General features: G+C 46.4%; 1 protein-coding gene across 1 annotated transcript in view; it reads left to right on the top strand.

The window, feature by feature from the left end:
• Positions 1-23,643, top strand: part of LOC122939261 — a 110,367-nt gene that overhangs the window by 79,300 nt on the left and 7,424 nt on the right. Inside the window, exons 4-5 of the mRNA XM_044295322.1 lie at positions 1,541-1,618; positions 3,260-3,406. Coding sequence (XP_044151257.1) covers positions 1,541-1,618; positions 3,260-3,406 — 225 coding nt within the window. The remainder of the gene's footprint in view (positions 1-1,540; positions 1,619-3,259; positions 3,407-23,643) is intronic.

Raw genomic sequence — 23,643 nt, 5'->3', positions numbered from 1 at the left:
ATTTACCCACAGATTGTTGCTTCTGGGCCTGTAGATCCTGCACACTAATAGGTTCCCAAAGCTGGCATCCCAGCTGGGCCCATAAATGTGTGATTTGCAATAAATCTGGCCACCAGCAAGCCAAGGATGTGTTGCAATCTGTAGGAGACGTTCCTGGGAAACCCTTGCTCTTAGTTCCAAGGTAGTGTTACTAGATTCTACTGAGAGAGACTTTAGCAAGGTAGGGAGGAAATAGGGTCATAACTTCCATCCTTGCCAGAATCCATACACCGTAATCTAGGAGAGAATGGCACTGTTTACAGTTGGAATTGTGACTGCCTTAGTTGGATGTACTACAACTTTCTGGCTTGGTTTTCTGACTCCCATACCATATGCTGGCCATTACACTCTACAAGCCCTGCCTTGTACCCATCCAAAAACCTTAATCAAAGCATCACAGCTACTGTCAAACAAGAGCCCCAGAATCAGGGTGTGCCCCACTTGGGGTCTAGGGAGGAGAATTTTTCTCTAAGCCATTGTCTAGTGGCTATGTTTTTGAGGGGGCAGGGGCATGGGGGAACGGGGAAGAATGTCAGTCAGTGGCACAGCACAGTGAGGACTTACAAGCAGATACCAGAACCTGTTCTAGGCTGCTCTACTGGAGCAAGGGCTCTGTTTGGAGTAAAGGAAGAGACTACCATATTTCCTCTACAGAAGCTGAGCTGATCAGGTCCCAGTCAGAAGTGACTAGGGGCATGGGTGCACCAGACAGTGTTTTTTCTCAGCAGCTCCGATCCATCCAGTTCCTCTTTCCTGCTCTCACACAGTGGTTTCCCTAACCTCCATAGCTAATGTAGAGTGTTTTCTGCCCAGCTGCAGTAGAAGAGTCAGTGTACTCAAGCAACAGCTTTGTTCCTGGCTGGAAGTTTGGGGCAATATGCTTGTAACCTTAGCACAGGCCAGTTCTAAATACCTAGCAATGTCCCTGGTGGTGTTACCTGTACATAGGGCTGTAGGTAACATCTACTACCGAGAGCCTTATCACTGTGTGTTACCCATGCCATATTTTATGTTCCTTGGTTTTTATACACTATAGGGAGAAGTGACTTTGTGAGCAGAAGTTGTAGGGAGGTGTGAGTGCGTGCATTCAAAATCTTGGCATGGTGCCCAGCACTTTCTAATTACTTTCCTACTAGCCACACTTAGCACCGATGGCACGTGTCCCACCTGTCCTTTCTGTTAGCTATGCCCTTGAGTAGAACAGGGATAAACAGGTGAACTCCTGGGACTTGCATAGAATAAATATTTATATATTTCATACAAATTTGATTACTAGAAAGGACTAGATTCAGATTTCTTTCCACATTCTGGTGTATTTTCCTAAGAAATACTAGAGTCTGGTATTTAACAGCTGCTCTTTCCTTCACTTGCAAACACTCACTGCTATAGGTAATTATGTTTTATGGTATTTTCTTGCCAGTGTCTTGGAGTACCATGAAGAGAACAAATCTTTTCTAATTAACTCTATACTTCAGTGTCTTCATTTTGTTTTTCCTGTTAGGTAGACGAGACACGAAGAAACTTTAGCTCAAACTGCTACAATAATTCCAGAAATAAAACATATTGTTGTCAATTCAAGGTAAAGAAAAAAGTTATTATGAATCCATTCTTCATATTTAATTGTATGCCTGTGAATTGTACTTCAGTATATTTCCCTCTGTCATATGCAAAGTATATAAAATATATTATCAATTCCTCCTTTGTGTTCCATGCCCATTGAAGTCTATAAATCCATGAGAACCACAGAGAGGATGTGGATGGTACCTGTGTCCTAACAGTGGTCTTGACTGACCATTTGCAAGATATGCTCTGGAAATCCCCTTTTCAAGTTAACAGTACACGTAAAAAACATAAGACACGCAAAAAACAAACATACTGATCCTGCACGGAAATTGTCACAGATGAAACAATAATGTTGTCGCAGACACAATAGGAATAATAGTAAGCCTTAGGCAAAGCAATTGGCTTCAGAGCGGAGAGGAACTAAAAGCTGACCACACATGTGAGAACATTCAGATGTGTACAATGGGGGACTGAGCTCTCCCATTCTTTTGATTAGTGGCGGTCCAAGACCCTTTTGCAGGACAGGGACAAGGAATCTGATGTCCCCGGCGCTTTCCATTAGGACTGTATTACATCAACAGATTAACTGATCAATATCATTTCAATCAGACCAATAGTTGGTGTGTATAACAAAAGATCTGTGTGTATTAGGTCATCTAACCAATGATCTGTCACATAATCTGTTACCCTTACCCATTAGTAGAATTGCATGGTTGCTGTTGTTGCTGCAGGGCTGTGCCTGTGGTTTGGAGGGGCCTAGTACTAAGGGGGCTGAGTATGACAGCATGGGTGCTGTTGGACTGCTGGATCAAGCCTCCAGCTGGTGTGGAGTGGAGGCAACAGAGGTTGTCACGTAGTGCTGCACCAAATTACAAGTAGGGATCCACTGGAAAGAGGCAACCTTGATGTGGTGGGTAGGCTTATGCATTTTGATCAAAACATATACAAATGGCCTTGCATATAGATGATGGTGTTGTGTACAATTAATTACGCTGTTAGGCAATGTGAATTGTGCTGAGAAGCAATAGATCAATTCATAGCATATGGATGGTGGATCCATGTTCTTTCTTTCTTCTTTTTGAATTTTGAAGTACATCAGATTTGTACCCATGGAACTGGCTGAAATGTTGCATGTGCACTTTATAGCTGAAGGCATCTGTGTTGGTCCCATGTTCATATGTTAGTCCTATGCAATGCGGGCACATGTAAACATGGGACCTACATGGATGTCTTCAGCTGCCAAGTGCACATGTAACAGGTCATCTAGTTTCATGGGTACAAATCTGCTGACAGATGCCCATTAAATAATAAAAAATCTATTGCATTCTGAAGGCCAAAATTAGACAATTCTGACCGTTTTTCCTACTGCTTTGATTTCAGTCCACACATTTTCTGCTTTTAACTGAATTGATACACATTTTATTACTTATATTCTGTGCTGTGTTAAAAATTAAATGATAAAGATTGCGCATTCTGTAAAAACGAAAAAGTAGAGTTGTAGATTTTGGATCATCACATCATTGATTTCAGGGTGCATGCATTGTATGTGCATTGAGCAGTTTTGACAAGTAAAGCTCTTGAAGGTGAAACCATGCAGGTCAGTCATCTTCAGTTCTTTGTAAATACCTTATGTTTGCCTTTTTCTTCTATTTGACAGAACTTGTTTTACGTGGGCTGCTTACTCGGGCACTACACAAGACATCTAAAGCCCAATAAGTCATCTGCAATTGCTGAACTGAAAAGTAGACTAAACGATCTTGTACAGCACAACAATGACTATCTCTGCGTCAAACCTATAAGAAAGGTGAGAAAGAAGTCTATATTTCCTAAGCTAGAATAGCATATAGGGGACTTTGCAGCAATTTCCAATGACTATGCCATACTACTAGGGTGTATATTTACAATTAGTCATCTGACTCCAAAACGCCAAACTTTTACATAAGCACATTAAAAATATTCCTAAAAGATAGTTTAAAAGTATAAATGCCTCTCGACATGATTCGTCAGAACACCGGTGTCTTCAGGGGATTGTGCACTTTGTATGACTATCGTAATGCAAATTATGGAGCAAGGTAGCGCACTGATTGTATCAGCAAAACAGAAAGGTATAAAGTGAAATTCTGCCACCTGTGGTTAACCAACTGTGGTGAAACTACAACTCCCAGCATGATGGAAGTTGCATGTGTGCAACAACTGGAAAGCGATAAGCTGAAAACCATTGTTGCAAGATTTATTCGGTATCACTGAATGATCTACAGACATAAATGCAGTCTGCTTCAAAATCTTCATGACTGGGCGACTTTCTTTTTTTTTATTTTTGTTTTTTACTACCAGCCTTCCTAAACCCATAAGACGGACCGGCCCATAAGATGCACCTAGGTTTTTGAGGAGGAAAATAAGAAAAAAATTATTTTTAACCAAAAAATGTGCTTTTGGTGGGTTTGAACTAATGGCGGTCTGTGCATGACACTATTATGGGGGATCTGTGGATGATGCACTATTATGGGGTGGGGGATTTGTGGATGGCACTGTTATGGGGGGAGCTGTGGATGGCATTATGATGGTGGGGGGTCTGTGGATGGCATTATGATAGTGGGGGGATCTGTGGATGGCATTATGATGGTGGGGGAATCTGTGGATGGCATTATGATGGTGGGGGGGGATCTGTGGATGGCATTATGATGGTGGGGGGGATCTGTGGATGGCATTATGATGGTGGGGGGGGACTGTGGATGGCATTATGATGGGGGGGGGATCTGTGGATGGCACTGTTATGGGGTAGTGGATCTGTGGATGACACTGCTATATGTGTCACCCACAGATCCCCCCATAACAGTCCCATCCACAGACCCCCCCATCATAATGCCATCCACAGACCCCCCCCCCATTATTATCCCATCCACAGATCCCTAAGGAGGGTCTGTAGTAGGCGGGGAGAGCTGCGGGGCCGCGCAGGCACTGTACTCTGGCCCCGCCGCTCAGTATGTACTGTATTATACGTAGTGTTAATCATCATATCTAAACTGCGCTCCCCATGTGTACTGTACTTACCGGTACACATGTCACGCTCCTGTAGTAAGCACTAGCAGCTAGCAGGCAGGCCGGGCGGCCGCAACTCACTGAGGTCACAGGCCTGCTCCACCTACTTCATTCATAAAGTAGGCGGAGCAGGCACGTGACCTCAGTGAGTTACGGCAGCCCGGCCCGCCTGCTAGCTGCTAGTGCTTACTACAGGAGCGTGACATGTGTACCGGTAAGTACAGTACACATGGGGAGCGCAGTTTAGATATGATGATTAACACTACGTATAATACAGTACATACTGAGCGGCGGGGCCAGAGTTCAGTGCCCCGCAGCTCTCCCTGCCTACTACAGACCCTCCTCACTAATACATCGCAGTCTGCAATGTAAATTGCCAGCATTCGTCCCATAAGACGCAGGGACACTTTCCCCCCTCTTTTTGAGGGGAAAAGTGTGTCTTATGGGGTGAAAAATAAGGTAATGTAGTGGGAAGCGAGAGTAAAATTCCTAATGGGGTGGAATTATAAAAATAAAATAAAAAATTGCCACAGTTTTGACTACACTTTATGTGTACTAAGCAGTGCTAGGAATCTTTTTTGCAGGGTGATCAGTGATAAATTATACCAATGATACCATTTGGGAGTCATTGATCACTTTTTATTGAATATTTTGTGGGACCAAACAACAACGAATCGGCCATAGTACGGGCGTTTTCACAGGTGGTGATGCCCATGATGTTTATTTATTTTTAAATTGATGATACAAGTAAGTGATTATAATATTAGAGTGAAAGAAAAATGTATTGGGGAAATGGATAATAGAAAGGAGGTTCTAGTACTCTGTTGGGCCACCACAAATAATCTACTACTAAACGAGATAGATAAAGCGGCAAATCATGAGGTCATTATTATAAGGGGCCTTAAACTTCCCAGATATAGACTGGGAAACTGAAACATGTGGATCTCACAAAGGAAAAAAGTTCTTGGCAATAACTAAAGACAACTACCTTTCCCAACTGGTTCAGGATAAGACTAGAGAGATGGCCATACTAAACTTATTACTAACCAATAGACCTGACAGAACAACAGATGTGCAGGTTGCACAAAGTACAAATAGTGACCATAAAATAATAACCTAATAAGAGATTTACATAATCTCATATACAGACTCTTATTTCTGATATTTAAGGATTTTATAATAACATAGTTACATAGTTTAAAAGGCTGAAAATAAGCATTTGTCAATCCAGTTCAGTTTGTTATCCTGCAAGTTGATCCAGAGGAAGGCAAAAAAAAAGAAAAAATGTGAGGTAGATGCCAATTTTTCTCCCTTTAGGGAAAAAAATTCCTTCCCGACTCCAATCAGGCAATCAGAATAACTCCCTGGACCAACGACCCCTCTCTAGTAGCTATAGCCTGTAATATTATTACGCTCCAGAAATACATCCAGGCCCCTCTTGAATTCCTTTATTGTACTCACCATCACCCCCTCCTCAGGCAGAGAGTTCCATAGTCTCACTGCTCTTACCGTAAAGAATCCTCTTCTATGTTTGTGTACAAACCTTCTTTCCTCCAGGCGCAGAGGATGTCCCCTCGTCACAGTCACAGTCCTGGGGATAAACAGATGATGGGATAGATCTCTGTACTGACCCCTGATATATTTATACATAGTAATTAGATCTCCTCTCAGTCGTCTTTTTTCAAAAGTGAATAACCCTAATTTTGATAATCTTTCTGACAAGGAGTGTTCCACAGGATTAGTGCTTAGCAAATGTGGTGCCAATATTCAAAATAAGTAAAAAAAAACAAACACACCTGTTAAAAAGGATAAGGTGTCATGTGATTGCTATACTGGGGTAAAATACAAAACCTAGAGCAGCTGCCATTATTTCAAAATGCATATAATACATATAAATACAAATACAATAATCCTGAACGTGTCAGTGCTTCATAAATTGTGCACACAGTTGAGCGCTGCTTTATTTTGTCAAAAAGTACAAATAAGTGTATAACGCTGTATCAGCATGGCTTCATGAGGGATCAGTCCTGTCAAATTAATTTAATTACTCAGTTTCTATGAGGAGGTAAGTTCTAGAATTGACAGCGGCGAATCAATGGATGTCGTGTATCTGGACTTCTCCAAAGCATTTGACACTGTACCACATAAAAGGTTAGTATATAAAATGAGAATGCTCGGACTGGGAGAAAACGTCTGTAAGTGGGTAAGTAACTGGCTCAATGATAGAAAACAGAGGGTGGTTATTATTAACGGTACATACTCAGATTGGGTCACTGTCTAGTGGGGTACAAAAGGAGTCAGTATTGGGCCCTTTTCTCTTTAATTATATTTATTAATGATCTTGTAGAAGACTTGAACAGTAAAATATAAACTTTTACACTAAACTGTGTAAAGTAATTGACATGGAAGAGGACAGTATACTGCTACAGAGGGATCTTGATAGATTGGAGGCTTGGGCAGAGAAGTGGTAGATGAGATTATGGACATGGGAAGGAATAATGCAAGTCACCCGTACATACTAAATGGTAAAACACTGGGTAACACTGACATGGAAAATGACTTAGAAATTTTAGTGAACAGCAAACTAAACTGTAGAAACCAGTGTCAGGAGCTGCTGGCAAGACCAATAAGGGTCCATTCACATGTCCAAAAAATGGCTCCACATCCGTTCCTCAATTTTGTGGAACGGGTGCGAACTCATTGATTTTTAATGGAGCCACAAAAGATACAGACAGCACACGGTGCCCACAAAAAAATAGAACACGTTATATTCTTGTCCGCAGACATGGACAAGAAAAGGCATTTCCATTATAGTGCCGGCCATGTGCGGTCCGCAAAATGCGGAACGCACATGGCCGGAGAGCCGCAATTTGTGGACCGCAAAACACTTGAGGACGTGTGAATGGACCCTAAGAGTATGGTTTGCAATAAAAGGGGCATAGATGCCCGTGATGAGTACATAGTCCTTCCACTTTACAAATCACTAGTCATGTACTGTGTACATGTAAGGATGTTGGGCAAGGGACCTTAAATGTATTACTCTGCTATGTTGTAAATTGTATAATTACTGCAACATCTTACTTTGGTCAGTAGATGGCAGCAAATGATGAGATGATAAAAGTCTACATTGGAGCTGTCTATCAGAGGAATACTAATAACCTATTTAGTTTGCAAAGTTTGAAAATAGCTAATTTATGGGCTGTTTAGGACCCTTACAAGTGTGATAGCAAACTGAATATGCAGGTTTGACACTGCACTTAGAAAATGACTTATTGCATCAGACTCTCCCTGTATAAGTGGAGGAGGCTCCTCTAGAAGCAGAAAGTGATCAGACGGAGGCCAGGGGCGGACTGGGCCGGGGGGCAATTGCCCCCCGGGCCTCTCTGTCAGCTCATTGTCCCGGCCGGCTGGGCCGGAATGATATGTGACTGCAGCCTGCGGAGGGAGACGGGGAGCGGGGGAGGCGTGCGGCCGGCAGCCTATCAGAGAGGCCGCCGGACCGGCGCAGGCGACGCGATGACGTCATCGCGCCGCCTGACTGAGCCGTAAAGTAAGGACATCGACAGCAGCGCTGGAGGCGGGACGGGAGTATTTCAGTGAAGGTGCTGGAGGTAGGAGGTAAGTATAAGTCTGACTGGCTTTTTTTCCTTCTTCTCATTTCTGTCACTGATAGGCCGCCCTATCTGGCTACTGGCACATTATAGGGGGGCCCTTTATGGCTACTGGAACATTATAGTGGGGGGCCTATGGGCTACTGCCACATTATAGGGGGGGCCTATGGGCTACTGCCACATTATAGGGGGGCCCTCTCTGGCTACTGGCACATTATAGTGGGGGGCCTATGGGCTACTGGCACATTATAGGGGGGACTATGGCTACTGCCACATTATAGGGGGGACTATGGCTACTGCCACATTATAGGGGGGACTATGGCTACTGCCACATTATAGGGGGGCCCTATATGGTTACTGGCACATTATAGGGGGGCCCTATATGGCTACTGGCACATTATAGGGGGGTCTCTATATGGCTACTGGCACATTATAGGGGGGTCTCTATATGGCTACTGGCACATTATAGGGGGGCTATGACTACTGGCACATTATAGGGGGGGGGCCCTATCTGGCTACTGGCACATTATAGGGGGGCCCTATCTGGCTACTGGCACATTATAGGGGGGCTATGGCTACTGGCACATTAGGGGGGGTATGGCTACTGGCACATTATAGGGGGCTATGACTACTGGCACATTATAGGGGGGCCCTATCTGGCTACTGGCACATTATAGGGGGGCTATGGCTACTGGCACATTATGGGGGGGTATGGCTACTGGCACATTATATAGGGGGGCTATGGGTACTGGCACATTATAGGGGGGCCTATGGCTACTGGCACATTATAGGGGGGGCTATGGCTACTGGCACATTATATGGGGGGCTATAGCTACTGGCACATTATATGGGGGCTATGGCTACTGGCACATTATATGGGGGGCTATGGCTACTGGCACATTATAGGGGGCCTATGGCTACTGGCACATTATAGGGGGGCCTATGGCTACTGGCACATTATAGGGGGGCCTATTGGCTACTGGCACATTATAGGGGGCCTATTGGCTACTGGCACATTATAGGGGGGCCTATTGGCTACTGGCACATTATAGGGGGCACTATGGGGACATTAGCTCAACTGGGGACATTACAAGGGTGTATTTTTGGCACTGTCTATTATAAGGAGAATTATTACTACTGAGAAGGGGGCATTATGGTGGGCTTTATTACTCCCCCATGGTATGAGCCCCTAGTAGCAGCACCAGCCTCTCCCTGCTCTGCTATCCCTCTGCCCCTTCTCCAAATCCTTATTATGATATTTTTCTCATTAGGATAAAACACATCAGCTCCGCCGAGCCCCCGGCCAAAGTGTGGAGGTGTCCGAGATCCCCAAGGGTCCAGTCAAGCCAAGTAATTGTAAGTTTTCATATGAAATATGTTTATGTTATACACACATAGCATATACCGTGCCCCACAATATACAGTTTCTTCTGCAAAAATCATCAGGTGTCATTGGGGGGGGGAGACACAGAGCAGCGCCCAGCGGGGAGGAGAGAATACACGGATGCAACACTGTATCAGCCAGAAAATGACACTTTCGGCATTATACCAAAAATGCCATTTTCGGCTGATATGTTTCGGCGGCTGATATATCGGAGCATCCTTAGTTTATTTTGTTTTCCTGTGTTGTAATTTACATGGCTGACGAAAGTGTCAAGGGGGGGGGGGCGGAGGAGGCAGGGGAAATGGGTAAGCAGGAGGGGGGCTCAGTGGGCCTCTCCGTGTTACTTGCCCCCTGGGCCAAAAGTTGCCAGTCAGCCCCTGACGGAGGCTGTGCTTGGTGCTGTTGGAAACCACAAGGCATCATCTCTGCTGAATCTGGAAGGGAATGGACCAGCTCACAGTGGAGACTGGCAACAGCACGAAGGGGAGGTTTTTAGCGACGACCCCAGGAGTGTCGTGTCTGTAGGATCCAGTTCTGGAGTGGACCAGGAAATAAGAAAAAGCACCAAGAACCTGCTTGATGAAGTGCCGCGTCACATTGCACCATACTGTTGAAGTGGCATTTGGACATACAATATACAATAATGCTCCAAGTACAGTTTCATTGCAGTGTACGGGCTGCAAACTAATGCATAGTCCTAAGGGACTCATACATTAACACTGTCCTATCTCACTGGCTGCTCATAGGGTGTTATATACTGGGAGCTGGAGTAAGGATTAAAGTTACAAGAGAGAGACATCATTTCCCTGTGGATTACAAATAGTATTGCGCAATACTTCAGGGTGCAACCCAATGAGGAACTCGTCCAGGAACATACAAGTGCAGCTAGGCTGCTTAATGGACTTTAGGGAAAACATCACAGTTACTTGTTTATTGTTAGACAGTGTTAAATTTACTTTTGGTTTATTCTCTGTCTACCAATCTGTTTTATATATTCTCAGCTTCTTGTTCGCTACATTGTTCAATAAACTCAACTGCTGGGAAAGAACCATTGTCTGTGTGGCATTGTGTGCCCTCTGTACCTGTGGGCCCAGCCCTCAGTCTTCTTTCATACAGTTCTGGGCTCCTGTGAACAAGGCAGACACAGCAGAGCTGGAGAGGGTTCAGAGGAGGGCAACTAAAGTAATAACTGAAATGGGGCAACTACAGTACCCTGAAAGATTATCAAAATTAGGGTTATTCGCTTTTGAAAAAAGACGACTCAGAGGAGATCTAATAACTATGTATAAATATATCAGGGGTCAGTACTGAGATCTCTCCCATCATCTATTTATCCCCAGGACTGTGACTGTGACGAGGGGACATCCTCTGCGTCTGGAGGAAAGAAGGTTTGTACACAAACATAGAAGAGGATTCTTTACTGTAAGAGCAGTGAAACTAAGGAACTCTCTGTCTGAGGAGGGGGTAAGGGAGAACTCACTAAAAGGGTCTGGATGTATTTCTGTAGTGTAATAATATTACAGGTTACATAGTTAATACAGTTGAAAAAAAGATTCCTTAAGTCCATCAAGTTCAACCAAGGGATAGATGGGGACGCAAATCCCAGAAGGAAGTGAGACACAGATTTCTACACATTTTCATAAGCATTAATGTTATTTACTTTTAAGAATTCATCTAAACCCTTTATACAGCTGTCTACTGTTCCTGCTGGTACCACGTCCTGAGGAAGTCTATTCCACGGATTCACCGTTCTTACAGTGAAGAAGTTTTGATGCTTCTGAAGCCTGAACTTTTTCTTCTCCAGTCGGAGGCAGTGCCCCCTTGTAGTTTCAGGGCATTTGACATGGAACAGTTTTTCACCGTATTTTTATTCATTTATTTATTTATTTTATAGTTATTAGATTTCTGGATAAGGGTTGTTGATCCAAGGAGTTATTCTCATTGCCTCAATGGAGTCGGAAAGGACCCCCCCCCCCCCCCCCCCCCCACCCAGGGTTGGACGATATCAAAAATATACCCACGATAACGATATTAAGAAATTTATCGCGATAACGATATATATCGCGATAAATGCCCATTTAGAAGAAAAAAACACTTGGGGCCACAAGGAGACGTTACACTGTATGGGGGCAGCCACATGGAATCGTTACACTGTATGGGGGCAGCCAGGCAGCCACAAGGAGACGTTACACTGTATGTGGGCAGCCACAAGGAGACGTTATACTGTATGGGGGCAGCCACATGGAGACGTTACACTGTATGGGGGCAGCCAGGCAGCCACAAGGAGACGTTACACTGTATGTGGGCAGCCACAAGGAGACGTTATACTGTATGGGGGCAGCCACAAGGAGACGTTATACTGTATGGGGGCAGCCACAAGGAGACGTTATACTGTATGGGGGCAGCCACAAGGAGACGTTATACTGTATGGGGGCAGCCACAAGGAGACGTTATACTGTATGGGGGAAGCCACAAGGAGACGTTATACTGTATGGGGGCAGCCACAAGGAGACGTTATACTGTATGGGGGCAGCCACAAGGAGACGTTATACTGTATGGGGGCAGCCACAAGGAGACGTTATACTGTATGGGGGCAGCCACAAAGAGGCGTTACACTGTATGGGGGCAGCCACAAGGAGACGTTACACTGTATAGGGGCAGCCAGGCAGCCACAAGGAGACGTTACACTGTATGGGGGCAGCCACAAGGAGATGTTACACTGTATGGGGGCAGCCACAAGGAGACGTTACACTGTATGGGGGCAGCCACAAGGAGACGTTACACTGTATGGGGGCAGCCACAAGGAGACGTTACACTGTATGGGGGCAGCCACAAGGAGACGTTACACTGTATGGGGCAGCCACAAGGAGACGTTACACTGTATAGGGGCAGCCAGGCAGCCACAAGGAGACGTTACACTGTATGGGGGCAGCCAGGCAGCCACAAGGAGACGTTAATTGTATTAATCATTGGTGGCAGTGGCCACAGGGTCCCCCTCCCATCATTGGTGGCAGTGGGCCCCCCTCCCTCCCCAGTATTAATCATTGGAGGCCACAGGGTCGTCCCCCCATCATTGGTGGCAGTGGGCCCCCCCTCCTCCCTCCCCAATATTAATCATTGGAGGCCACAGGGTCGTCCCCCCCATCATTGGTGGCAGTGGGCCCCCCCTCCTCCCTCCCCAATATTAATCTTTGGAGGCCACAGGGTTGTCCCCCCATCATTGGTGGCAGTGGGCAGTTCTGATCGGAGTCCCAGCAGTGTAATGCTGGGGCTCCGATCGGTTACCATGGCAGCCAGGAAGCTACTGAAGCCCTGGCTGCTATGGTATGTTAGTAAGCAGCATTATACTCACGTGCGCCGTGGCCGCCGGGCGCTCCTTCTTCTGTCTGTGCGGCGCATTGCTAATGCTTATAGCATTAGCAATGCGCCGCACAGACCTATGAGAAAAAGGAGCGCCCGGCGGCCACGGCACGCGTGAGTATAATGCCGCTCACTAACATACCATAGCAGCCAGGGCTTCAGTAGCTTCCTGGCTGCCATGGTAACCGATCGGAGCCCCAGCATTACACTGCTGGGGCTCCGATCGGAACTGCCCACTGCTGCCACCAATGCAGGGACTTAAGAACATTCCCGGCACCCGACCTCTGAGAGGACGCTGTGATCACCGCGCTGGGATTAATTGCGCGGATCACAGAGTCCTCTCAGAGGTCGGGTGCCGGGAATGCGAGTCACAGTATTCCTTCCCTCCCTCACGCCGGCCGAATGGATAAGAGCGCCGCCGCAAGCGTACAAGTACTCTGTAAATGTGCCGTACGGTTCATGCTGGGGCGGGCGGCTGCGGATTTAGAAGCGGTCAGCGCACATGCCCGCTTCTATGACGTCACGAAATACCGCGGTATTTAGGAAACGGCGATATCGCCATATCGCCGTTTTTTTAATACCGCGGTATATCGTGATACCGGTATATCGCCCAACCCTACACCCACCCTAAAATGAGGAAAATTGGCTTCTACCTCACAGGGTTTTTTGCCTTCCTCTGGATCAACTTGCAGGATAACAGGCTGAACTGGATGGACAGCCATATAAACTATGTTACTATATTATTATGTTACATGGAGTGAGAGATTTGAAAACACTGATTTACACCTTACAACCTATAAACACAGTTAAAGTGTAACTGTCATATTTTTTTTATTTGCTCGTTTATTAGAGCTAGGCATGCATACGTGAGTTAGTCTGTCAATGATTGTCAAAAGATCTGTAATTACCTTATAATAACAGTTTCATTAATGTCCCCTGTCCCTTTCCACTGCTCCCTTAAAAGACCGTTACTATGGCTTGTCTGTCTCCAGCTCCTTCCCACTGCATGCCTGCATTAGGCTTCAGAGTAAGGAGACGTGTCTCTCATTAATTTAATATGATTGGCTGGTCGGAAGCTACTGGCTTAAGCAAGTGTGTACGTGAAGTGAGGGAAACAGTTTTGGAGCCATCTTGAGAAGATCCTCATATTGTAGGGTTCAAAACAGCCGTAACTAATGGCTCAAGGAAAACAGTGGTATAAGAAGAAACATGACCGTTACACTTTAAAGGGGTTTTCCCTGAAATCAATATTGATGGCATATAATCAGGATAGGCCATCAATATCAGATCATTGTCCAGCTCATAGCACCCTCCACCCCCTGTGCTGATCAGCTGTTTGGTACATTGTATTACAGATGTGTTTTCAGTTGCAGCCAGGGACAATTCACTTGAATAGGCCTGAACTGCAAATAGGTCATGTAACTGATGAATGTGACATCACTCGAGCACAATGGAAGTCAGTGGGAGAACCCGAGCATTAAACCAGGCACCCCCTGCTCTGAAGAAGGGAGGGTGTCTGGTTCACATGAAAAAGTCAGGGGAAATTTATGGGAAACACGACTGAAATGGTTTGGGAACAGCATTGGGAGGATGTCTGGATGCATCTTGGACTCCCAGGTCGATGCTGGGAACGATGTTGTTCGAGTAATACGCCAATTTTACAGACTGACAATAATACGCACAAAACCAAAGATAAAATCGATTTTAGAGGAAAAGTTGTTAGGAAACATTCTTTCCTGTATATTTACTTGTATATAAAGTGCAAGTGCTGCCAAATATTACAAGGAAGAGGCACTCCGATACAACCTGTATATCACATAAAGGAGGGCCTCATTAACATTGTGGTACAATTGTTCAGGTAGTGGGACTCCTACACTCATAAAGCCTATGCACTAAGTGAAAGGGCTGCCAAAAATTACAAGGAAGCGGTACTCAAATACACCCTTTATTACGCAAAAAGGAGGGCATCATACACACCCTTGAAAAATTATGATTGCTGGTGACCCTCAAAAACATTAGGAGCAAGGGCCTGCTGGTGACCATCTAAAACATTAGGGGCGAGGGCCTGCTGCTGATCTGACCATCTAAATCATTAGGGTGAGGGCCTGCAGCTGAGCTGACCATCGAAAAAATTATGGTTGAGGGCCTGCTGCTGAGCTGAACATCGAAATAAAATTATGGTTGAGGGCCTGCTGCTGAGCTGACCATCCAAAAAATTATGGTTGAGGGCCTGCTGCTGAGCTTACCTTCTAAAACATTAGAAGCGAGGGCAGCCTAAGAAGCATGTTGATATGATGGAGGAGGAGGACGAGAAAAGGAAGATTGAACCATATACTCTTTTTTGTGGTGGAAGGGGTGCATGGGAATACAGTGTATTCAATACACCATAAAAGCCACATTTAAAGTGCTTTTACGTTCAGCCGCTTTCCTCTGGTGGAGTAGAGAAGTCAGGGGCAATCCAGGCCTTGTTCATTTTGATGAGAGTCAACCTGTCAGCATTTTCAGTTGACAGTGCGCTTATCAGTTATTATGCCCCCAGCAGCACTAAATGCCCGCTCTGACAAAACGCTGGCGGCAGGGCAGGCCAGCACGTCCAAGGCGTAGATCGCCAGCTTGGACACCCAATAGTTGTAAGGCACAAAGGGATCATTGAGGACGCTGACACGGTCTGCTACATACTCCTTCGCCATCTTCCAAAACTTTACTCTCCTTGAGACACTAGGCCACGCACCAGGGTGAGGTTGCTGGCGGGGTGTCATGAAACTGTCCCAGGCCTTGGACAGTGTTGCCTTGCCTCTGTTGGAACTGCTGTGTGTTCCCCTTGTGTCCCCTCCTCGGTTGCCCAAGGAACTACATACTCTGCTGCCAGCGTTGTCAGCTGGAAACTTTTGGAGCAATTTTTCCACAAGGACCTTCTGGTATTGCACCATTTTGCTAGTCCTCTCCACCACAGAAATGAGAGATGAGAAGTTCTCTTTGTAGCAGGGGGTCGAGAAGGGGGAAAAACCAGTAATGCGTATAACGCGAGGGTCTCGGGAAAAGCAGCATAACAAAAAGTCAGCCATATGTGCCAGAGTCCCAACAGACAAGACTTCGCTGTCCTCATCGGGAGGATGACTCTCAATCTCTTTATCCTCTTCCTCCTCTTCAGCTTATCCATTCTGAACAGATGGAATAAACCTGCTGTGGGTACTACCCTCTGTAGCGGAGGCAACCGTCTCCTGCTCCTACTCCCCCTCATCATCCAATTCACGCTGAGAAGACGAACCGAGGGTGATCTGGCTATAACCCTGTGTACTGCCTTCCCCCATTTCCACCTCTTCCACATGCAAAGCGTCCTCCATCATTGTGAGCAGCGAGCGTTAAAGTGGGATGGTTACGCTGATAATAGCGGCATTGCCGCTCACCATTTGTGTTTATTCCTCAAAGTTGCTTATAACCTCACAGAGGTCAGACAGCCATGCCCACTCGTCACTTGTGAAGAGCGGAAACTGACTTGAAAGGCAAACACCATGTTGCAGCTGGTATTCCACAACTGTCCTCTGCTGCCCACAAAGCCTCGCCAACATGTGGAACGTGCTCACGTTTTACAACAGTCGGTGAGCTGGCAATTGCAAGTGCTGCTGCAGAGTTGCAAGACCGGTGGCAGCTGTAGATGACTTTCGGAAATGGGCACACACGCGGTGCACCTTCGCCAGTAGCTCAGGCAAATTGGGGTAGGTTTTGAGAAACTCCTGAACCACTAAGTTGAACACGTGGGATAGGCATGGTATGTGTGTGATCCAAAGAAAATGTGAAATGGGGCGGCACTGCTCAATGCCTCTCTCACAGTTAATGGCTACCTATGTGCCTTGTTATATAGCAGTGTACGTGGTGCTCAGTCCTTAATAACACTGCATCAAATCCATAAAAGATGAGTAAAAACAGACGGGCGTCACTCACCACTGCTGTAGTTAATTCCTTTATTCTTCATATAAAAACAGGTACAAACAATAGGGCTGGGGCGGACTTATTGTGACATAGAACACGAAGCCTCTAGGTCAGTGGCCCGACGTAGCGTGAAACGGCCGTCGCCGCTTGGCGTTCTGTGTCAGAATAACTACGCCCCAGCCCTATTCTTTGTATCTGTCTTTATTATAGCTTGCTGAATTTTTCAAGTGCAGATTTTTATAAGTGCATTGGAGATATTCAGGAGATACTCAGGAGGTAATCTGGAGATGGATACAATCTAAACAAGTAAGATTTGTTTGTTTCCCTCTTTACAATGGCAGACCTGGTTCTGTGCAGGAATTGTTGTTGTGCTTTTATTTCAGGTTCCACTCTTCGGAGGTTTGGATACTGTCTGATCTGTAGACAGCTCTCCATAATGCAGCAGGAAAATGCCTTTTTGAAATATGAGATTTGTAAATTAACCATTAAACAAACTCAGGCTGAGAACGTTGCAATGCCATTGCCACAGAGGCCAACTAGAAATGGAATATGGGTTACTGCAGGTTCTGGTAGACTGAAAGTTGTGGATAGAAGACATGTCCCACAGTCTGTGGCTCTCCATAATTCATTTGCAGCACTTTCAGAGTGCAAGAGCAACATGGAGGATGGCTCAAGCACAGTGGGTGAGGAACAATCATCTCCCATGCGTAAAGTATGCAAGACTGCAGCCAAAGACAAAAAGGAGAAGGTGAGGACTGATAGTAAGCAGCTGTTGGTGGGCGATTCCATCATAAGAGATGTGAAGTTTGAGGAGAATGGTGTTGTGAGATGTCTCCCTGGTGCTACCGCTAGCAGGGATAGACGACGGATCCTTAATATTGTTAGGCAAGCAAAGCAGGAAATGGAGGTGGATGTTATTTTCCATCTTGGGACAAATGATCTGGCTTGCAATAAGGTTTCAAAGGTGAAAGAAGCTTTTCACACACTTGGAAAGGATATATGGGAGGTTTCATCAACTGTTTCATTCTCTGTGCATAACCTTCAGCATGACAGGAATTCAATGTATGGCTTGGTGAATGGTGTCTGAACCAAGGGTTTGGCTTTGTGTCTCATGTTAGCTCTTGTTGGAATGGAAAAGAACTGTACAAGAAAGATGGTTTGCATCTTTCTCGCAAGGGAACGAATGTCCTCGGTGAACAGTTCCAAGTATTTGCTAAGGAGCATTTAAACTAAGAAAGGGGGGCAAAAGAGTTATAATCCAGTAGTCCAACTGCCCCCCGGAACAATTCCACAAGATGCCAGTAGCAAAAAGGTTAAGAAATGACAAGCTCAGATTCTTGTCTACAAATGCTCGCAGTTTAGGGAATAAGATCAATGAACTTGAGGCTATAATGGCATCTGAGAATATAGATTTAGTGGCTGTTACTGAGAAATGGTAAATGGGAGTAATGACTGGGATATAACAATACCAGGGTTCTCTCTATATAGGAAAGACAGAGAAGGCAAGAAAGGGGAGGGGTGGCCCTGTATGTGAAAGATAGCATAAAATCTAATTTGATACAAGTTAGCGAGAACGTTTTAGAGTCAGTTTGGGTTACCTTGCAGCTTGATAATCATAAGGTAACTCGTGTAGGTGTAATATATAGACCACCTAGCCAAGTCAAAGAATTAGATGATCTACTAGTTGAGGAAATAGCTAAAATGACATTGAAGGGGGAAGTTATCATTATGGGAGACTTCCCGATGTAAACTGGAAAACCAAAATAGCTAGTTCTTCCAGGAGTACAGATATTCTAAATTCCCTACTGGGATTATCTCTACAGCAAGTAGTTGAGGAGCCAACCCGGAAGGAGACCATTTTAGATTTAGTATTCACAAATGGGAATTTGGTATCTGATATTACTGTAGGGTAAAGCTTGGGATCTAGTGATCACCAGTCAGTGTGGTTTGCTATAAGTACAGTGACTGAGTCACACCACAGAAAATCTAAAGTTTTAGATTTTAGAAAAACTGACTTTTCTAAAATTAGATTAGTGGTATACGAGTCCCTATCAGATTGGAACAGTTTCATTGGAGTCCAGGAGAAATAGGACTACTTAAAAGTGGCACTATTGAAGGCAACAGAAAATTGCATTAGGCTTGTCAGTAAAAGCAAAAAAAGGAAGAGACCACTGTGGTACTCAGCAGAAGTGGCCAAAATCATTAAAAACAAAAAGATACCATTTAGGAATTATAAAATAAAATAAAAAACGAGGATGACAGGCAAATTTATAAGATTAGGCAGAGAGAGGCCAAACAAGTTATAAGAGCTTCCAAAGCACAGGCAGAAGAGAAATTTGTTCAGTCAGGGAAAAAAGGCGATAAGGCATTCTTCAGATACATAAATGAAAAAGGGAAACTAAAACAAGGAATTAAAAACAAAAGAAGGAAGTGTGAGACAGTGACAGGTCTCACGCAGCTTAGAGGAAAGGAAGGGGTGGATAGTGCGGTCCACACCCCCATTCCACCACAGGTGAGGCGAGCTGGAGACAATAAGGGCTGGCATAAAGCACCTCCCAGGGTGTTAGCAAGGGGGAAGTGTTGTCTTGGGACAGAGACTGTGACAGAGGCCTGGAGGCTCTGTGAGAGTGGTCTCAGCCAGGCAAGGCTGAGGGGCCACGAGGCTGGGTGGTAGCCTGGAGTTGGGGGACGCGGCGACGCCTGGGAGGGTCGCAGGGCCATAGTCAGGCAGACTATTGAGCCCCAATCCCCCACAAGAAATACTAATCTGGAGACAGTGGGCGTACTGTGCTCCGTACAGCCGGGAGGCTGAAGGTTGGGCTCAGAAAGCCGCATCTCATCACGGGTGTGAACTGTGCTACACTTTAGGTGAGTCAGGCATCTATTTGTTTAGTTAGAGCCTAGCCGGGCAAGTGTTTGTTATTTTTGTATTATTGTTTATGTTCATGCGGATGTGCCGCAATAAAGCACCGTGTTTGGATCTGAAACTTGGTGTCCTGAAGATATCTGTGCGAATGACCCCCAAACAAGAGGCGTATCTGTGTTTGCAACCCCTGGGAAAGAGCTAATCCCCTACATTTGGTGGAGGATGCGGGCAAGCGTCCCTGCTGAAAGAAGATAACTGGTTGCTAGGGGCAACGGCAAGAGCAGGTGCTGCTGAACTCTGCTATATTGCAAAGGAAATTGCTGTGTGGATTTAAAGGGCCAGCAGCCCTGGGAAAGAAACTTTAATGTCTGCAATGCAAAAGAGACTGTGAATGCTGAAATTGTCTCTTGAGAGTGAGACACCTGGAGGCCGGCTCTCTGTTCGTGGACTTGCCGCTGAAAATTTTTCTGGTGCCTGGGCTGTCTGTTGCTATGGGGTGGATGGAGGATCTCACCGAGCAGCTGAGGCAGGCCAATCTGGAGGCGCAGCTGCAGCTAGCCCTGAATAGAGGGTCCTTAACGCCGTATGGACCCTGCACAAAGTTCCAAGAGGTCGGCAGTGTGCTGGGAACGACGGAGAAAAAGCAAAGATATGCCGTTGCCAAGGGCAACCGTCGGGAAGAAAAGGAGGTGGAGAGTGGTGCAGCTCTCAGGAGATCCTATGTTTCCTGCACGTGTGCGCAAAGTCTTAAAGGGTGCGGATGGAGTGACTGTCTGGAGAATGGCTGGAGTCAAGGCCAAGGCGTTTCCCGTGGCAACTACTGTATTAAGGAGAAGGGTGATGACCGTGCTGGAGATATTCCTGGACTCCCCTCATCTCCCGTGAGTGCCGAATCCGTGACGACAATCGGTAAGACCGTTCCGATTTTCCCGGGTGTAACAGACCCAGTGACATTGAGCAGGCGGCAGTTGCTACCTGCTGGGCCGGTAGGTGATAAGTCACACAGAGAAAAAACTGTGTCTGAACAGGCGGATAAGCCTGCTGTGATTGCTCCCTCGCAGAAACCGGCAGGGGAGAAGGTTTCTGTGTTTCCTCAGTTGCCCATGACCAAAGCTGCTTTTGGGATGACTAGGATCCGGGATCCCATGCTGGCCCGGGTAAGGGGTAGCACAATGTTGAAACCTGAGACTGGTGGAATAGTAAAGATGCTGGACAGTCGTGCGGATAAGGACTGTCCACTGATTTTCACTGAGCGTGAGACTCCAATGAGAACAGAGACGGGTGAACTTGATGTTACAGATACACTCATGCATGAGGGAGTGTTGGGCCGTGATATCGGTTTATTGCTGTGGGGTAAGGTAGACACTTCTGCAGATAGTGACGAAACTCCTGCAGAACCTGTACCTGTCCCTTTAAGTGAGGATCTAAGGGAGCTGCACTTTGACCGGCATGGGGAAAGAATATTGACCATTGGAAACAATGGTGCTGGTCAAGTGAAAAGTGATGGTGACAAAAGTGCGGAAATGCATAAGGAAAATATGTCATATGAAATATGTGGTGAGAGTGATATACCTGTTTCGTTGCAGGTTGTGGTCAGGGGAGAAGCGCCCCCTGGTGGTAAAAATGTAAATGATGATGAAACTTTATTTTCTGCCTCTGCTATGTTTCATGAAGCGCTATATGACTTAATCAAAAGGTTTGAAGACATGCATATAAATAGTGTGGAGCAAAGCCCAGCTCCAGCTCAGTGTTTGAAAGTACAGGAAAATATAATGGGGTTAGAGGGTGTACCGCATGTACCAGAGGTGGAAATGCAGTCTCCACAGGGTTGGTTGGTTACTAAGGAAGTGTCCCAGGGGGGGATTAGCTCATCGGTGCTCCTAGAGGTCAGAAGTAATAATGACACGGGCGGTATAGGTGACTTATGTGCTGTGACCGGTAGCAACCAGACAGTTATATCTGACGAGATGGGAATTAAGTCGAGTGACGTCAGCCTAGGGTCTGAGGCCCATGTCCAGGCAGTTATAGATGACCTGACACGACAGTACAGCTGCAAACAGGAGAAGTTCGACTGGCTCCTAGCTGAAGTGAAATACATCTCGGCTCGATATGGTGAAAAACGTGACCAAACAGAGACTGATGCTTGGAAAAAGGAGACCAAGGCCCTCTCCTTGGCTAGAGCCCTGGAAGACGCGCTTGGTGAGCGTGCTGAATTGGAGAGGCTGAACAAGCAACTCAGAGCAGAGACGGAAAATCTCATGAGCTTAAAAGATGAGTTGGAGAAATCGAAGGGTGCTCTCGAGCAGCAGGTGAAAGGTGAGAAGCCTGAAGAGGGGAGTTCTCTGCAAGACGTCACGAAGCCAGATCCTGTTAAAAATGGGACTGGAGATGGTGGCACTGGGGTGCTGGCTGTGGCAGAGAAGATGGAAGATGCTTCTGCTGAACCAGTTGATGGGGCTGATGTGGATGCCGAAGACCACAAACCCGTGGTAGCGTGTAGCCCAGGCCTGGAAGACGTCCCCTCTGCCTACAAGGCCTTCCAAATAGCCAGCAGCCTGCTGGGGAAGAAGTACGAGGAGGTGAACGATCAGTTTTTGGATCCGGGCTATTACGATGGGCTGTATCTCCTGACTCCTCCCCAAAAGGAGAACAGTATCCTGGGTGAGCCTCTGGAGAAAATGACAGAAGACGAGGAGTCTGCTGAAAACCCTGGTGGCTCCTGCCTCGGTGAGAAAGAGGGGGAGGCATTAACAGGGCAAGTGTATGGTGCCATGTCCGAGAAGGGTGAGAAGGCGGTCAAAGAGACTGGAGACTTTGAGAAGACAAAGGCTGAAAAAGTTAAGGCCGATGTGTTGGTTGACGTGAAGTCCCCAGGTGCTGCAGAGACCAAAGTTAAACCAAAGGGAGCCGCTGCCAAAGTGGAAAAAGCCACTAAAGGAACAGAGGTCTCTGAAACTACCATTGTAGCTGGGGTAACTACTGCTGGAAAGAAGGAAGAAGTGACCCAGATGCAAGTAAAAGAAGCGAGTAGGTGCAAGCATGCTCTGCTGAAGGAGCCCTGCAAAGCAAAGGAGAAAGTGTCGGGACGTGACCATGACTGGGAACAGTTCAGTCAAGAGGGGCAGCAGTCCAAGAAAAGACATGAGGCCGTTAGGCAGATTAGATTGGGCAAGAGGCTAGTTTGGGTGATAAACCAAGCTCTGCTGGCGTGGGTCTGGCAGAACAAGGGGAAGGTACGTGTCACCGAGGGTCCTGGCCTCGGTGAAATAAGAACCGGTAATTTTCTGTGTCAGCAGCAGCTAGTGCTCGCTGACACTGTGTTACTTAGTGTGGCTGTAAAGCCAATCTGGGCCGGTTCTTATTGGGAGCAGCCAAAGAGCAGGGTGGGTGGCTGTTCCCCACGTCCAGGCCAGGTGGATGCCCTCTCACCAGCCTCCCTTGGTTATGCAGGTGTTCACCCTCACGGGCTTGAACAAAGGGAGGGGGTATGTGAGACAGTGACAGGTCTCACGCAGCTTAGAGGAAAGGAAGGGGTGGATAGTGCGGTCCACACCCCCATTCCACCACAGGTGAGGCGAGCTGGAGACAATAAGGGCTGGCATAAAGCACCTCCCAGGGTGTTAGCAAGGGGGAAGTGTTGTCTTGGGACAGAGACTGTGACAGAGGCCTGGAGGCTCTGTGAGAGTGGTCTCAGCCAGGCAAGGCTGAGGGGCCACGAGGCTGGGTGGTAGCCTGGAGTTGGGGGACGCGGCGACGCCTGGGAGGGTCGCAGGGCCATAGTCAGGCAGACTATTGAGCCCCAATCCCCCACAAGAAATACTAATCTGGAGACAGTGGGCGTACTGTGCTCC

This window comes from Bufo gargarizans, chromosome 5, assembly GCF_014858855.1.
Source record: "Bufo gargarizans isolate SCDJY-AF-19 chromosome 5, ASM1485885v1, whole genome shotgun sequence".
In the NCBI taxonomy this organism is placed as follows: domain Eukaryota; kingdom Metazoa; phylum Chordata; class Amphibia; order Anura; family Bufonidae; genus Bufo; species Bufo gargarizans.
This window is presented reverse-complemented; position numbering and strand designations above follow the sequence as displayed.